This window comes from Corvus brachyrhynchos, unplaced genomic scaffold, assembly GCF_000691975.1.
Source record: "Corvus brachyrhynchos isolate BGI_N302 unplaced genomic scaffold, ASM69197v1 scaffold229, whole genome shotgun sequence".
Lineage (NCBI taxonomy): Eukaryota > Metazoa > Chordata > Aves > Passeriformes > Corvidae > Corvus > Corvus brachyrhynchos.
Window position 1 is genome coordinate 2,737,355 of NW_008240042.1, and position 17,696 is coordinate 2,755,050.

Consider the following 17,696-nt stretch of genomic DNA (forward strand, 5'->3'; position numbering starts at 1 on the left):
GAAAGAAAGAACTGCTAAAGGAGGAAGAAGATATGTTACAAGAAAGGCACTGAGTCTCACAGACAGCAGTGATGGATAGATAGTCTCCAATAAGGAGAATCGCTCTGTTCTTTTGTCAGAAATGTGCAGGTTGTCTGAACCTAGAAAATGTTGTAGCCTGTGTCCTCAGTGTCTACAGATGTGTTTTGCTAATTGACAGTCTGATGTTACTCAAATCAGTATCGATAGTATAATATTGCATTTGTATTTGTAGAGTAATGGATAAGACCCCTCTGACAAGAGGTCTCGAAAAGGGACATAATCTGTAGTATTTTATAAAGATCTAATTTTCTATAAGCCTTGAAGATCTGTAGTGGGTAAGAGCTTGTTATTTGTGCATCACTCTTGTATACCTCAAAGGGGAATTTGAGAATACTTGTTATATGATAAACATGGTAATAGATATCTCATGGAAAAGATTTTTGAATGTGCTCTGGCAGCTTGAAGTTCTCATTATTTTTAATCTGCGTAGCAGAGTCCTGGGTAAGATTGCTGCTTTTGAGCTGTTGTGATTTTGCTACAATCATTGTTCCCCTGTCCATAGATATTGGTAATACTTTTAGCCATCAAAATGTAAGGTTTCGAGAAATACCCAAGCAGTTTCTTCATGACCAGTTGTGCGATTTAGCTGGAGACTGTTGTTTCTTTGCTTATTTTTTTCTTCTGAAGTGACAGATAACAGGAACGGTGAAACCCACTGCAGTGTTTCCTTTCCCCTTTTTTGCAGACTTTCTCCATTCCCTAAAGTGCTTATGACAGACTTTTATTTTATGTTTTATATTAAAGAGCGATTTATGATTAAATGTTAATGAAATAGAATTTTCACTGCGCTTTCATTATATTCTACTAGTTTGAACATTTTTCAAAGCAGCACACCAAAACCCACTGTTTTCTATGAATAAATAATAAAAAGCTTGTCTGTATATTATCATTCATGCATTCTCTAGTTGCCCCATTGGTAATTTGTCAGCCAGCGTAAAGTGGGCACTTCACATTAAACAGACCTTAACTAAAGCTAAAATTAATGTTATGATTCTGTGTAGTTCTTCTTCCCAAATCTATAAAATGAAACCAGTTGTACAGAAATCCTCACTGAATCTAGTCACACACAAAAAAATCTTGATGTCCTACAAGTAAAGGATTTTAAGTGCCTTCTGCATCATTGCCCAAAATGTTCCAGAGGAACCCTATCAACATTTGGAAGGTGTGCTTATAAACACAAGTCTAAAAGGGTGCTATGTTGCAATACAAGTTGTAAGTGAAATTGAAACTAAAAAGCCTAGCAAGGTATTTATTTTTAAAGAATGAGAAATGGAAAGGGGAAGGTAGGTGGCAGCTGATAGGGAGTAGAAGGTACTATTTAACTAAGGTGGAGAAACAAAAATTAACAGAACTGTTATAAAAAAAAAAATGGGAACAGTGTCAAATCTTTCTGTTCTTGTAAATTAAATCCACACAGAAGTAGCCCTAATTCTCTTCGAAGTCCAGGAGGGAGCTGCAGAGAGGACGGGTACCCTGGGAGATGAGCTCTCCTAGGAGCATCTTGCAGAGGACTAAAAAAGCAGATAAAAAACCTTCAGAGCACAGTTCAATCCCTTCTAACACCTGACTCAAACAGGGAACCGAGCCTAGTTCCCATAGAATACAAAAAATGAAGGAAATGTAGTGCTGCTGCAGGCACCCTTCACATTTTTACTGTGTTGCACCTGTTTATAAGGCCTTAAAGCAACAGTTGTAAATTACCCCCAACTGCGCAAGTTAATTTTGAAAATGGCCTCATGTGGTTTTTATAAACCTTGCTTTAAAGGTGTGCTTGTGTCAGGAACTACCTCTTGGGAGTAAACTGACTGACATAATGGAGTCAGATAGCTTTTAGGGGAGTTTGGTAAGCTGAGGGAAGAAAACAAGATGCTTGGAGAAAAGGTTAGGGTATTTTTTCACTCAGGTTGCAGAAATGGCTTTTTTCCACCCTGTCTTCAGAAAAGAAACGTTAGATTGCACACTCTGTAGCATAAGGATAGATTTGACGTTTGCTGATGTCCTAGGAAAGCAGATGAACCATCACAAAGTTTGGAACTTTACAGCAGTATTCAGGAACAGGTGGGAATTCATGCCTTCCCACAGGTACGATCCCTCTAAAATTATCAGAGCAGGGTCTGGCTGACGTGGTACAAGTTCTGCCTTGTAGAAGTGTCTGCATTTGAACTGCAATGCAGACCTTGTAAGATGGAGGGTGGCTGTTCTATAGAAACCTGTGAAGGATATTCCATTTTAGCATCTTATTTTATTCCTACAACCCAATTAGTCTGTCTTCCATTCCAGGATCTGATTCTTTATACTGGTTTTCACAGCTGCTATCATGCTAGTTGAGTTTCTTCCTAATTTTCTCACCTTTCATGTCTTACAGGCTTCACTGGTGTAGTTCCCAATATTCCATGCAATTGTCTTTCTTGGTTTGCCATCACTATAAAACAAGTGATATGGAAAAGTTACTGGACTGTTGAAAATATCTAGCCTGATTCAAATTTTCAAAAGAAAGTTTTGTATTTTAGACTTCATTGTGTAAGTCTGTTGCTATAAGTAATTATAATATTAATTAAGAATGCATTAGGAATCTTACCTTAGAAGACAAGTAATGTAACTGCTGCATTTAGGTGTGGTGATAATCCAGCATAGTTTCAGCTTGTTTACTCATGTGTTTCAACACAAGGAAAAAGTGACTTGTGTTTCTTTGATATGGTAAAGCCCTGGGTGTTTTTCCCAGGTATTTAGAAGAACATACTAATACACAATAAACAAAAGGAGCAGAAGGGCAGTAAGACCACTGTAGCTTCTGTTAAAGAGGAATTCAGTCTGAAAGAGTTGGTTAGAATCAGGAAAAATCTATTTTACATAGTGGCATAAATAACAAGAGACACTCTTGTGTATAATGGAAACAGAAAAGGTGGCTTCCTATCCATTTCCTTGGGGTTTGTTTGGGTTGGGTTTTGGGTTTTTTTCCATTTCTTGGGTTTAATAAACAAGTTAAAGATCTAGATAATTTTTAGGAGATTTATTATATGACAAATGTCAGAAGTTATTCCCTTCCCTATAAGGTATGGGGGAGGAGCTCCTTGCCCTATTTAGTTCAATTAATAATGAACGTTAATGAATTACATTGTTTGTTGCATTTTTTATCTTGTACGTCCAGCACTTGAGCAGACAGGTGGAAAGAGTCTAGAGCTATACTTTACTGACAGATTTCTCTGGGCATACAGTGTGACTGCTTTGGAGGTACACTTAGAGAAGGGAATTGTTTTTTCTGTAGTACACCTTGTGCTATTTTCAGGTATGATCTAATAACAGATGAGCATTATTTACCTGCTTTCCTGGAATGGCAGATCGTGTTTCTTTGGCCAGGGATGTTAAGGGAAACAAGCATGTGAGCAGCGAGCCCGTTTGCTTAGGGAGGCTGGTGTTTAGACAAGGAGGTTAAGGCAGGATACGGAGCAATCTGTAGGAAAAATACTGTGGATATAACTATTCTGGTAGAAGAACTAAATTGAAATGGGGACACTACTGTTAATTCAAGTGTAATTACATTTCTTTGTTGTTAAAAATTAAATGCTGGGCAAGAGGAAAGTTTGAGCCTGCAACTGCGTTTTGAAGCAAATTTGAACTGATGCCTTTCCAAAACCTTTGGAGGTTGCCAAAATGTAGTCTTCAGGAGGTGGTTGCCCGCTGGACATGTTTATGTGCTTTTATTGTCTAACTTTTCTGTAAGTTTATTAGCATCTTTCATCATGTAGATTATTTATAAAATATCACCTACTACAAAGTTTTGCTTCTCTCCCGCTGTTTTCTCCACTAAACTGCAGTTTGAGGGAAGGATTCACCTTCATGTTCTTTCATGTGCAACCTCTGGGTCAGCCTTTCCCTTCTCTTTGGGGCTGGCATTTGAACCTGCACAAAAATCTTTACAGTTCATCACTACCACCATGACTGGTGAGATCAGCCTTGAAGGGCTAGAAGCCAGCTGGCACTGGCTCCATTGGTCATAGGGGAACCTTTTGGCTTCTTCTCCCAGAAGCCACCCCTGTTGCCTCCCCTGCTACCAAACCTTGCCACACAAATCCAATACATGCCCTTTTTGCTCTTTCCATCAGTGTGTTACATCTATTTTGGATGCCAGTGGTTCATATTAACATTGAAAAATGACTGTGCTAGCTTTCGCCGCATTTCCAGACAAATGTAGCTGTAGTATCTCAGCCCAGGCTCTGAGTGTGTGTTGTCTTTATTGTATTTATGGCATTTATCATTATTTCACTATAAATATTCACAATTCTTTTTTGTAGTTCTCTGTTTACCCTGAAAAGTTATAGAATTGGGTTAAGAAGTAAAAGGCTTTCAAAGCATCCTTGTCCTGAAGCAACTCTGCCAGGCATGAATAACAAATGGATTGTTTTTCAGTCAAAGTGAATCAGCTGACATGAGCTTCTGTAGGGTTATATTTCTCCCCTCAAGTTATACAAGAATTTAGGTTACCTTAAATCAGTGATTATAGGATGAATTGACCTCTGAAATTACAGATCATGTTGAACCTTGTGATAAGATCAAAATGTATGGGATTCTGTGTTAGAGAAAATGTATTTTGTCTGTGTTTTGTGCATATTTATTATGACACTGGGTTGATTAGATGATTTCTGAAGCCACAATTTGGTTCTTCAGGGTCTGACTATGTAATTTTTTAAAAAATGCAATGTACAGCAAGAAGCTCTACTGGTATTTATGGTTGTTGATTCACAAAAATTCCAGACTAGGTAGAGGTAGATATTTCAAGAAGGTATCGCTCAATTGAAGATTCTGAGGAAATACTTGCAGTTTCATTTTCTAAATGTTTTTTATTTCTCTTTTATGTCAGTCAAGGATAAATATGTGTATAATGTTGTTGTTGTCATGTCTGTTATAATTAGACCCTGACCAGGCTCAGGGTTATAGTTTTTGTGTTAAATACTTCTACTAGAAGTTGTACCATGGAGTAATGAACCATCACTTTTCTTTTTCAACATCTCGTTACTTTCAGTATAAATCTTCTGGAAGGACCATAAATTAATAGGTGGCCTTAAGTAGTTTTTCTTTTTCCCCAATGTGACAATTTAAGGGATAATAGAATTTTTTTTTAACTTTCTTAAAAAAACCCACTCACTTTAGAAGTGAAAGACTTTGCTTTATTGGTTCTGATAATTAGAGTCCCAAATTTGCTCAGCATTAGACTAATCTGAACTTCCTGTTAGATGTCTTTCATACTGCTCTCTCCACTTCACTTTCTTGTGTCTCCTTCATCAATGCAGTGTCTTATTCCTACCCAGTGGCTGAAGGAGCTCCAGTGAAGGCTCTGTCAGAAGTCTGGCCTTATTTTTTGTTATTTTCTCTCTTACACATCTGGCAAGTGTGACATTTTAAAGTTCAGTGTTTTCACCTGAGCATTGAGCATCTCCTCCCTTAGATATTTTCCTGCAAATCTTTTATTTTTCATCAGCTGGAAGCCCAGAAGTGCTGGGAAGTGAGTGCTGATCTTCAGCCTGCTTAGCTTGGCATGAAGCCCACGTGCCAAACTTTTAGTGTGTGCCCTGATGGAGTCTCTTTGCTGTGGTGACTGGGATAGCTGCTTCCAGGACTTCCCTGCTGAGAGACTTGCAAACAAGCTAGGAAAGCAGTGAGGAAAACAGAGCCGTGAGGAAAACTGAGAGCAACTTGATCCCATGTCTTTGGCATTTGTTGTGTGAAAGGGTCCTATGGCAACATCGGTGATGATGCCCTGATATTAACCTTGAATACCTCTAAGACTTCCTGTGTTATTAAATCAATGGTGGTGATGTTGTTAATGGTACCACTAAGGGAAGGTCACGAGACAGCTTTGGAGCCCTCTGGCAGAAGTGCTTCAGGATCCCAGGCTGTGATTTCCAAAAGAGCGTGGTAACAGAGAACATCAGGAGGCCTCAGGAGAAATTAGGCAAGATAATGTGATTGCTGAAAAATTAACATGAGTTGCAGCTGTACGGTAAAAGCTTTAAAAAGTTTTTTCAAACCATATAAAGTAAACAGCAAAACTACAAGCGACTCCCCAGGCAGGGCTAAAATAGATGCATTGTATCTGCTGAGGCTTAGTGCTGTGGTATTCAGCATAATTTGAAAGTTGAGGTTGCTTTAAAATTTATAGTAGTTTCTAAAAAATTCTTGAAAAACAGCTTCATATTCTGTTTCCTGAAAGTGCAAAAGTTCTGCTAGGTACAGTAGGTTTCCTTGTTTTCATGTGTTAATTCTGGTATTCTACAAGCGTGCAAATGGCATTTGTCTTTGGATTTACAAAAACTCCAGATATTCAGAGTTTGAATTATTTAAACTCCCACAACACATGCACTTTTGCTTTTCAAGCTTGAGTTATAATTTAATTAAAAACTTCTGGTGCATCGCTATCTATTTAAATATTAAAATGTTCCATGGATCACTTTCGATTATCTACCGTCATGAAATTCCTGAAGATGTCAGATTTTTAAGATTCCCAAAGTTGCACTTGGAATTGTCTGTTGATGCAAAAGGGACTGTGATAATTACATACATCCATTAGTATCAGCAGAGGAGATAAACTTTGGGGAGGCTTAATGGGCACGTCTCAGTGACAGCTAGCAAAGAACATTTGGCATGATTAAGGATGGATTTGAATGTACTTGAAAATATACTCTCATTATGGACACCCAGTGGAAGTTGCACTACAAATGTTAAATTCCCCAGAAGAAGAGTTGTGTGGCAGGGAAGCTTTGAAATCCACTGTGGCCGTCATCCAAATGGCTCTCTTCTCTTTGTGTCTTTCCACTGTCAGATTCACTTTGTGATGCCCAACTTGGCTCCCTGCATCTTTGAAAAGAGGCAACCTGTTGGTTTCTGTGTTTCAGATTGTCCGAAGATACATCAAGGACTGGCTTGAAAGGAAGAAGCCTCCATTTGGTGCTATCAGCAGCTGTGTGCTCCTGATGATCATCTACACAACATTCTGTGATACTTTCGCCAATCCAAATATCGACCTGGATAAATTTAGCTTGATTATAATCGTGTTCATAAGTAAGTTCAGCCCTGAAGTGACTCTTGCTTTTGTGTTTTGGGTCTGTAACGAGCTACATGTAGTGAGGGAGCTGTGGGGATACTGGCATGAGGCTAGAGCTTCTAAAGCATCTAGTAAACCATATTACCAGACTTGTTAGGGGCTGGATGCTTTTAGGTGGTTGAGTAAGCATTGAGAGAGGATGAACCCTGTTATTTAGGTGTGCCTGAGGTTGCTATGTGGTCTTCCTTTTCTAAAAGGGCACAGTATTACTTTACAAGCATTTATTGGCATTCTGGTTTTGGCTTCTTTGTTATTAAACAGCCATAAATGCACAGGTGTCACATTCCAAACAGCAAGGAAAGATTTGGGGTTGAGCTCTTACTCAGAAGCACTGTTACAATTTTTAAATTATTCTTCTTTAGCATATTATAAACCTAGAAACTAGTTGGGAGTTTGAATGTGTTGATCTGTTTCTGTGGATGAACACATTTTTTTAGAGCTTGTTTTAGAAGCACTCAAGTCATTCAGCCTTAAATAACATCCACGTGAGAATAGGCTGCTGGTATCCTTGCCATCAGCTGGAAACACACTTGCAGATCATTCCCTCCCAGGGAAAGGCAGTGCTGTACAGGCACTGTCTCCTCTCCCAGCAGGGAATTCCCATCTTGCTTCAGACTGTCCACAGACAGGAGTTTCAATTTGCATGGAGGAGAGGTAACTACAGTATACTTCAGTATAAATCACATCTCGTACTCTAAAACTGTTAGAGTTCAAGAGATCAGTCCATCACCTACTTTGAGGTGTGTGTCTGCATATGCTTCTGTCTAATAAAAATAATGTATCTTCTACAAATCTGACCTCTACTAAAGTCACTAGGAAATTTGCCCCTGCCCTTTGTGTATCAGATCTTAATTCTGTCCTATTTGTGGCTTTTTTTTTGGATTATGAAACACTATACCTGTGTAAAATAATAATGGAATTATAAGTGGTACCATATAAATGCTTTATTCTGAAAGCAAAGAAGTAGGAAGCATTGATATGGAGCTTTTATTTAAAATGGAATAAATACTTCTTTGCGCTGGCACCAGAGAGGGACCTTGCACTTAAATCAGTGCAGAGTTGTCAGGAAAAAGAATGATACGGAGATTTTCAGCTCTGACTTAACACGCAGAGAAACTCAGAATGAGGTAATTTTATGTAACTGGGCTGACCACTACTTTAAAAAAAATATATTCTTTTTTAGTTCAAAAGATACATTTTTCCTAGAACAGTTGATGTAGTGTTTGCTTCTGTTGCCTTGCTTGGCCTTTATTTCTCTTCAATACAACTCTGTGCTCGTGCCATGTGGAATGAAATGTACCATTTGCTGTGCAATACACTGAAAATCATGCATAGATTTTCATTGCCAGTGTGCGTAACTAGAATTTCTTAGTAAGAACATTAATATAACCATTGGAACTGCTTGGAACATACTAGACAATTGGTAACAATTAGGGTTTTTTCTGGAATATTTGTAAAACCAAAAACCAAGGAAGTTTTGGAGATGGGGTATGCACATTGTTTTCTAGAAAAAGTTTCTGTATCATATCACCATTGGATGTGTTGGCTGGATGCAGGTGTTGTGTTACACCAGGAAGTGAAATTAGCACGAGGAGTTTGAGATGAAACTGAGTTTGTTATTCTGCTGATTAATGTTTTTATGTAATTTTTATGCTAATATTCTAGCCACGGCAAAATATTCACAAGGAATAATTGGTAGCAACACATTTATTGCTTTACAGAATTATGTGTAATAAGGGATTGGTTTTTTTCTGTGCATATTAAATTAACATACTTAGTTGAAGAAAAATTGTAATTCAGGAACAATGGATTGCTCCCTTAGTTCATGAAGGAGGAATTAAGTGCATGCTGAGGTGACATTCATACATTCTAGGAAATGTATGTAAGAGAATAGAAAATGTCGCTGGTAATAGCTAATATCCCTGCCATGTTTCCCAGTTGTAAACTGGGGTCAAAATCAAATTTATTGTCTTGACTTGCACTGCCCTATGGGGCATGCCAGCCTTACTGCATTCAGAAGTTTTGCAAGGAATAGGGAGAGGACCCACCCCAGATTCTGCTGCAAGTAAAACCTTTCCTCATAACCCACAAACTCAGAAAAGGTCTGTGGAGGTCACAGGGTCTCTCCTCCAGCCTTGTGGGGAGTTCCTGTGCTCTGGGATGATGCTTGGTCTCTGCAGCTACTCAGGGGGAAGCCACAGGCTTCTCCCCACATCTCTGCAGCACAAGTGTGGGCTCTGTGCCCCCCAGAGCCCCTGGGGGTGTCAGCAGAACTGGCAGAGAGGAGAGCTCCCCTCGGGATGCTCACAACTACCCACACTTGCAGAGCTGACTGAGCTTGAAGGAAATGTCTGACACACACTGCCCAGCCCAGGAATTAGCCTTTGTCTCAGAGAGATTTCGAACATCTATGATGATCTTCTCTTCTTCTCCCCATGAATGACCATGATTAATATACCCAGGGTTGAGAATGTTTATTTGGATCATGCTTGTACACTGTGCTTTCTCCTGTAAAATAGAAAGTCTAAATGCCCAGCAACCAGAGCATGTCTGACAGATTTTATGTTGTCAACCCAATAAGCAAAACTTGTGCAGCATATGCACTATTTCCTGCCATTCATCGTGTCAAGAAATACTTGATTCAGAGGAGTTATCCCAGGAAGGACTTGTGCAGCCATAACATTAATTCTGGCTTCTCTGGATATAATGATCTGTGTTGTTCTTCCAGGCAGTCCAGCTTGTCTGTCAGTGGATTTCTCTGGATAGACTTGGTCCAGCCTAGTTTCTGACTTGTAATATGGGGACAAAAGGCATGTGCACAGCAATTGCAATTGTGATCTAATTTTAGCTTGTTTCTCTTCCAGTATTTTCTGTTCAGATGAGCTTCATGTTTTTGACTTTCCTCTTCTCCACAAGGTAATTGAATGTGCTGAATGACAACCTTTGAATATTTCTTTTGTGTGATATCTTTAGTTTGGGTGATAAAGTTTATGCAAATGTGTAAAGGCAGGTTTCTGAATAGGGGTGACCTCATTTTGGTATTTCATATTGTCCTTATTGCATTTTCTCTGTTAGAGTTTCATAGGCTAAGAGAGCAGGACCTGAATTCTGTCCTTTCTTGTGTGTTAATTACAGAGTTGTTAAATCTCAATCAATCACTGCTATACCTCATCCACTGAAAAAAAATGGATTTGCACAGATGTCACTGAAGGTATAATTTGCCCTGCAGACATCCTGATGACATATGAGAGAGAGAACTCAGTTTGACTTTTTGCATCTCAAGATACATTTGCTGGGCTGGCAATTCACTCTTCCCTATATATGTCTAATTTGCTACATTTATATGGTGATTTTTAAAAGACAGTTGTCCTGAACTAATGTTTGGTAGAGCTTTTTTTTTTTCTTTTTTAAAATATCAACCAGGAAGGACTGTTGTATGTTCACTTCTCAAAAAGTAGTGAGAATGGTGTTAGCCAGTGAGTCAGGGCCTCCACTGGAGCTGGTTGGAGTAGCCACAGTTGTCCTCTCACTTAGGCTTACTGGAGTATTTGTTTTAGCAGCACTCTGCTGAACGGGGAGTGCCACAATACAACAGGCTCCAGACAAATGCTTCATATAAATTATACAATATCCATAAGGGAGAATCACAAAGAAGGGTACAGTGTCTTAGAGCTACTTAGGCTTCTTTTAGTGCAGAAGAAAATTTCTCTGTGACAGGATCATATCCTGGCCTTAAAAGGCATTTTAAAATAACTTCTGAACTGCTAGACCTAACGTGGGGGGAAGATATGCCCCAGCTGTGAAATCTAAAATGCCTTAAGCAATCACCAACTCAGTATGGTGAATATTTAGAATCTCATAAAATTACTCCTAATTTGGACTAAAGAGTGATCCATTGGCCAGTCATATCTCTCTCTCTATATATGTCATTTTCCCACCCCTCCTGGCCTTAGTCCCAGTGTGTAAGCCCTTAGATGCAGTTTTGCTCTGAAGTGGAAGCTAACTCCTTAGTGTAGACTCAATATATTGCCCAAACTGAGCATTTTTTTTGCTATTCCATACTAGGAAAAGAAATGATAGGTCATTCTCTCTTTTTTTGCGGAGGCAAGTGGCCACTGCTGTGATATTTTTGCACGTTTGAAAAAATAACCTTGGCTGGAATAAAGTTGTGTCCTACACACCATGTCTTCAAAATTCCTATCCTTCACATGGAAGTGTATTCATTAGAGAGTTTGACACAACAGAGAAACAATTCTGCTAAAAGAAAATAAATCAAACACTACTGTTCATTTATGGGTAGAATTATTTCTATCACTGCACTGATCAAAGTGATGCGCACGTGTATATGGATCCTCAAAGTATTGTATTTGATAGATGCTGTTTTAAGAAGGTTTTTGCTATCAGAGGTTATGAAAACTCTTTTGTTTTCTAGGAATAACTCTACTTTCACACCAGCAGACACAGTGGCTATCATTTTCTGTTCCACACACAAATCCCTCACCCTGGGTAAGTCAGGAGATAAGCTTGTGAGCAAAACAGCAGTAACATTCATACCTTGCTGTGTTGAAAAAAAAAATTGGTTTAGTTGCTGGTTTTTCTGCTTAAATGGTTTTGGTTTTAGTGTGAGAAGTACTGCTACCAGTATGATACTAATAGTAGGATAATATTCTTGCACAGATGAAATAAATCCTTTCTACAGGGCAGAGAACACGATCATCTCAGCTGATATTTTAGTGCCTGTAGAGTAAGACCTGATTTGTGGAAAGCTGTATTTTTGTTTCTGTTCTTACTCTGTTCTGTTGCCTAATTCAGTGCTGATAAAATTTCATGTTTCTTTCTGAAGAGATTGCGAGGTGTATCTGCCCAGTTTGACAGAAAAATCTTGCATCTAAATGCTGGAATGTACAAGTGAAAATCAAAGGTTGTAGTGTATTCAGAAATCACAAATAGACAATACTCTTTTGCTTAACATGAGCAAAATGTATATGCAGAATCTTTGGATAGCTTTATTTCTTGAAATTAATTTATCCAAACGTCATGGAGAGATTTGTCACTTACGACCCCATAGTGATAATAAGATATTCTGATGGATATGCACAAAATACTGTTAAATCAGAAATGCTTACAGCCACTTGCTGCTAGTCCCTCCATTATGTTCAGTCAGGGACACAACTGGACTGTTCTCAGACTATAAAAACAGATGTTTGGTAAAGCATATATGACTGAATATCTGACTCTTTTCGAGAGTGTATCTGTGAAAGAGGAACACAGCTAGTGTCAATATCAATGTAAGAGCTTAGCCTGAAACAGGGGAAGAACAAGTTGGGACTTAAGTGAGATGTTTTCCAAGTCAGTTTCATAGAGCGAAACGCACCTTAGGGTTCTTTGCTTCAGCCAGGCCTGTGCTGCAGAACTGTTAGCAAGCGCCTTTGAAAGTCTGTGGGAAGTGGAGGAGTTCCTGAAGACAAGGAAGAGTCAAACGTAATGTCTCTTTTTACAGTGGAAATGAGGAGGGGGACAAGGAATTATAGATCACTGAGTTTAATTTCATTTTGTAGAAAACTACTGAACCAAGTCATTAAATAAATTAATTTAACAGTGTGGGAAGAACAGTGAGTGACAGCCCCATAGCTTTGTCAAATACACAGCATACTAAACTAACCTACCTTCCTTTTGCACAGGGTCCTGTGGGTTGCAGAGAAGTAGCAAAAGTTGTATGGCTTCAGAGTGTTATGGCTTTTGAAATTGGCACAATGTTTTGGGCTCCACAATTCAAAAATTATGTGGACTAACTGGAAAGACATCAGAGAAGAGTGCCATGAATGATCATAGACCTCAAAAATATGACCCCAGAGGTAGTTTGAAGCAATTGGGATTGTTGAGAGAAGATAACTGAAATACTGTAGTGATCTTCAAATTCATAAAAGGTTGATGCAAAGAAGGAAGAAAGTAACTCTGTCACAGTGGACTTTGTAAAGGGAAGGACTTGGTTACAGTGGTGATGATTTAAGCTAACAATCAGGGAAACCTGTCTAGTGTAAAACAGTTTAGCTTTGGAATATGTCGCCTATTGATGTCTTCAATCTCCTATCATTGTAGACAAGCCTCAGATGGGAATTGAATAGCTGGAGTTGATCCTGCCTTGGAGCAGAACATAGATTAAATGACATTGGTCTTTTCCAGCCAAATGTTCTATGAAGCTGAGCTCGAACTAATAAATGAGCTTGTATTCAGGACAGTTACACTTGTATTTGTAAAAAGCAACTGCACACATAAGTCATAACACACTGGCTGTGCTTGCTGTTTGGAGGGGTGTATGAACTTAGGGCACAACTGTGATACTACAGAAGAAAAGCTGGAGAAGCTGGATGTGTTTAGCAGCACAAATGTGCAAGTTTCCCCTTCTGTCCCCAGTGAGAGTAGTTTTATATATGCTCTGTTGAATATTTCTGCTAGCTTGCCATGACACTAAGAAAATAAGCACAAAGCCTTTTTAAATATTTAAGTCCTAAAAGGGGCTTGCCATCACCCCCCAAAAAATGAGAACTATTCATTTCTTTTACTCACTCTACTGAGCATCCTTATGCAACCTGTCTTGACCTGACACTGTGCACACAGCTGAGTCAGTTCACTTTTCTTCTGCTACTACACTCTCAATTTTTTTATTTTATTTTCTTTTTCAGAAGAACTCAGTTTAAAGTTCCTAGGTCCCTTGACCTTTTAGTTCACATTTTCCCAATTCCAAGTTACTGCTTGTATTAGCATAGCCTCACAAGCCACCTTTTGTATTCTGCAGCTTTCTTTGCCCGAGTACCCCAGCAAAAATACTTTGGCCACCTTTACTTCAAGGACTCCTGCAGCTTCTCCCCAGCCATAAATATGAAATGAAATGAAACAGGTTTCTCAGCTATGGACTGTTCTGTTTGTCGGCTTTGGGACAGACTGCTTTCCAGTCATCCTGGGAGAGGGATGGGGAAATGCTCCTTTTGGCAGTTCCCTGGGAGCCTGTCCTTGGTAAGCCTGAGGTGCCTGCTGTGCTTGTGTGCACCTCTACTCCATGTGTGTCCAGGTGTGCCTGCTGTGTATCAGATTCCAGCTGACTGGGTTTGAGACCATTGATATTTTATTCTGTTTGGTGTTAGTACCAGATAAGGTAGAACTGTATAAAAACAAATCTGTGTGAAAATAAGGAGTATTGGGTTTTACAAAGCCAGGGTGTGATGAGAAGCGTGCCCCTGAGCTGATGATGTAAACAGAAATGTTAACCAGAGCAGGAAGCATTTTTTTTCCTTCACTAAAGGTGGGAGCAGAGTAGATCTAATCTGTTTTTAAGGATTAGCTGTTTCTGAATGACAAATATTTCCCTGTCCACCCTGATCTTAGCAGAAACAAGACAAACACAGGCATTTTGACCCTTACTCTTTTGCTGTTCTGGCACATTTCTATTTGTCCATGGGTGTTTACTATAAACTATGCAACAAGAGATCTTCTGCTCGCTTACGGTGGAGAGTGCTTTTCCTTCTCCTTCTGTCACTGCAATGCCTGAAAGCACAAACATGGCTCATGCTCTCATTTCACATCCATTGTGGAGCTCTGCTTTGTTTGTCTTCAAGATTCCAGTGGTAGTGTATAAATGACCCCCCAACACTTGTTCTTTCACTTTGAAACTGATTTCTCTCAGCTTGGCAGGTGAAACTCCAAATAGGTACGTCTGGCCCATTCCCTGGGGAGCTGAGAATGGCACCGACTAAAGTGGGAGAAGAGCTGACAGCTTTAAAGCTTTAGAAGTGGTAATAGGAGAGGCATGAGAAGACTTTTGTAAGTCACTTTCTCCCACACCATATTATGAAACCAGCTAATTCCCATGCAGTGCATGCTCATGAGGCCAACTGCCACTTCCACTGTTGCATCCATGAATAAGTGCTTGCTCTGCACGGAGATGAGTGCTGTTCCCATATGCTGGGTTTTATTTTGTAGACAGAACAGTTGACACACTTTTTGTCTCAAAGATCAGAGTGCAGGGCGTGTTTGTGTAAGGACAAATTACAGAGGGTAGGTGCCTTTGTGTTCTGTAGGAGCACAAGCCGTTACCTCTGTGAAGAGGTGGGTGCTTCGGCAGGGTTTTGAATACAGGGCATCACACATGCAGAAAAACCAATGTTTATTTGCATTTCACCTAATGAGTGAAACAGGATATAAACTTGCAAGGAGCCAAGATAAATATAGTATTCACAATGGCCTCTGGCATTTTCACCCCCACTTTGTTCTCTTTCTCTCCTTTTCCCTGCTCACATATATGCATGGTACATGTGAGCACACACATATGCAGACATTTGATGCATGGCTTTTATTAGTGCATTTGCCATTGATTGATTAGTACTTAGTATTAGTACTTCTTCTATTGATTGATTGCAGATGAAGTGACTATTTGACCTTTAATTATGAGCCTTGCTATTGAAAATGACATTGAGCTATGGCTTCACATAATCCATCTGGAAAGCCCGACATGATGCCATTCCCTGGAGTTCATTCAGTGAGAAGAGAAGAGGCCTCAAGGAAGTGCAAAGCTATCACTGTGGCTCATTTAAAAAAATACTGCAGTTGTTGCTTGCACTTACACAAAAGTTGCAGCCAAATACAGAATGTTATTTTATTTTCTTCAGAAAATGAATTGCTAGCTAGAAGTTACAACTCTGAAAGGAAAATTCAGGATTGTCAAAAAATATTTATTTGCTTTATTTCTTGGCATTTACTATGTAAAATTATTTTATCAGCAAAAATAAAAGTAATGTTACCTATTTTGGCTACTACAGGGGCAAATATTAATACTGGAGGTATGATGAACAGCAGATTGGTAAAACAAAACAGCAAAAATACCCTACCTAATAATAAAATCAGGGTTTGTTTGTGACGGAGAGCTTATTTTTCCTCATTTGGATTCTGCAATGTAGCAGTTCTTTAACCACGAAGCCCTTCAAGTAATACAGTCAAAGCTTCTAGCCTACGAAATACTTTCAGGCAAGGTAGAGTTCATTCTAGAAATAAAAGCCAAAACACCAGCTTTCTTTTGTTTTTACTTATTTCAAATTTATTTTTTAAATACTCAGCTTCTTACTGCTTGAGTGCAGAACCAATGGTCTGTACCTGAACAATTCTTAAAAGCCTGATGTAGTGCACAAGTAGATTTGGAGACAATTGCTTGAGCGGGGATCATCCAGGCTGTAGATTAATCAGCCCATGCCTTCCCCCAGCTTCCCAGCTGCAGAGTGGGACAGAGTGCATCGTGCTCACATATAGCTCCAGTCTGCTCCCAGGTATCTATAGTTTGCACATGCTTGCTACAGACACCACCTTATGAGATTTTTCATGATAAATAATATATTGAAATGCTGGAGTAATCCATTGCAGACTCTTTTTATTGTGTGGTGATAATCACCTTTCTCCTTTAAACAGAAAAATGCTAAAATATTCTAACTTGTGCTAAGATAAAAGGTGGATGATTTTAAAAAGGAGGCATCTCTTAATCATTCTGTAATAGGAAGGTAAGATGGCAAAATCATGTGTGTTGCCCTAAGCGAGTATTCAGGCTATTCCCGGGTATTTTTGGAGTGTGGTGGTTTTTCTCTGCTCCTGGCAGAGAACTTTCCTCTAAGGCAGTTATTCATCAAGGTACTCTGCCTTTCACGTAAAGATACAGGAAATAATCCTGGTTAATTGCGCTCTGAAAGTTTTCAAGAGTAAGACTTTTGATGCTGTTTTTTACCTTCAAAATTTTCCCGTGAGTGTGGGACAGGAGACGTTACTACATCCCGTCATACTTCTTGGTGTTGGTAGTGCTTGAATTTGCATATGTATCTTTTACAGGCTTTTAGTCTCATTCCTTCCCCAGGTGTCCGATAGGACGATGTAGGTAAAAAGGATCTGGCTACTCCTCTGCCTAGAACTGGTGGGTGCTGTCCCTCAGGGAAGAAGGGAAGCTGTTGGGAGGAGGATGCTTCAAAGAATGAGTGTCTTCTAAAGGCTGTGTCTGGACCCCTCACTACTGCCCAGAGAGTTAGGAACTCTCCCATTTCTGCTTCTGAGATCCCTCAGGAGTGGGCTTAGTGACTGCTAGAACCTTTTTTAAGTTTTGATACAGCTATTCTTTCAGCCAAAATGAAATGTTTTTCTCATCACTTCCGTCTTTGCCCAGCATTTGCTTGTGTAGTGGTTTGGTCCAAAATACTCATTACTATTTACCTTCTGTGAGGTAAGAATTAGGAGAAACTCAAAGCAGGCACCAAACTTGAAAGAAGATAAAGAAGTTATTAGCAGACCTAAAAGAACAAAAAAAACTCATACCACACCTTCAGAACTCTTCTCCTCCCCCCACCTTTCTCCCTTCTCCCTCTGACAATGTAAAAATACAACCCTTGAGATGTTCAGTCTGTTTGTCACATCCATAATAACCTTGTTCAGTCCATTTAGGAAGAGGAGTCTCTCTTGCCCATGCTATGAAAACATTATCACAACGAGA

The 17,696-nt window shown here is 39.3% G+C and overlaps 1 protein-coding gene across 1 annotated transcript in view; it reads left to right on the forward strand.

The window, feature by feature from the left end:
- The window catches only part of SLC10A7 (solute carrier family 10 member 7), a 173,891-nt gene that overhangs the window by 138,743 nt on the left and 17,452 nt on the right, over positions 1 to 17,696 (forward strand). Inside the window, exons 10-12 of the mRNA XM_008641344.2 lie at positions 6,972 to 7,137; positions 10,045 to 10,096; positions 11,613 to 11,686. Coding sequence (XP_008639566.1) covers positions 6,972 to 7,137; positions 10,045 to 10,096; positions 11,613 to 11,686 — 292 coding nt within the window. The remainder of the gene's footprint in view (positions 1 to 6,971; positions 7,138 to 10,044; positions 10,097 to 11,612; positions 11,687 to 17,696) is intronic.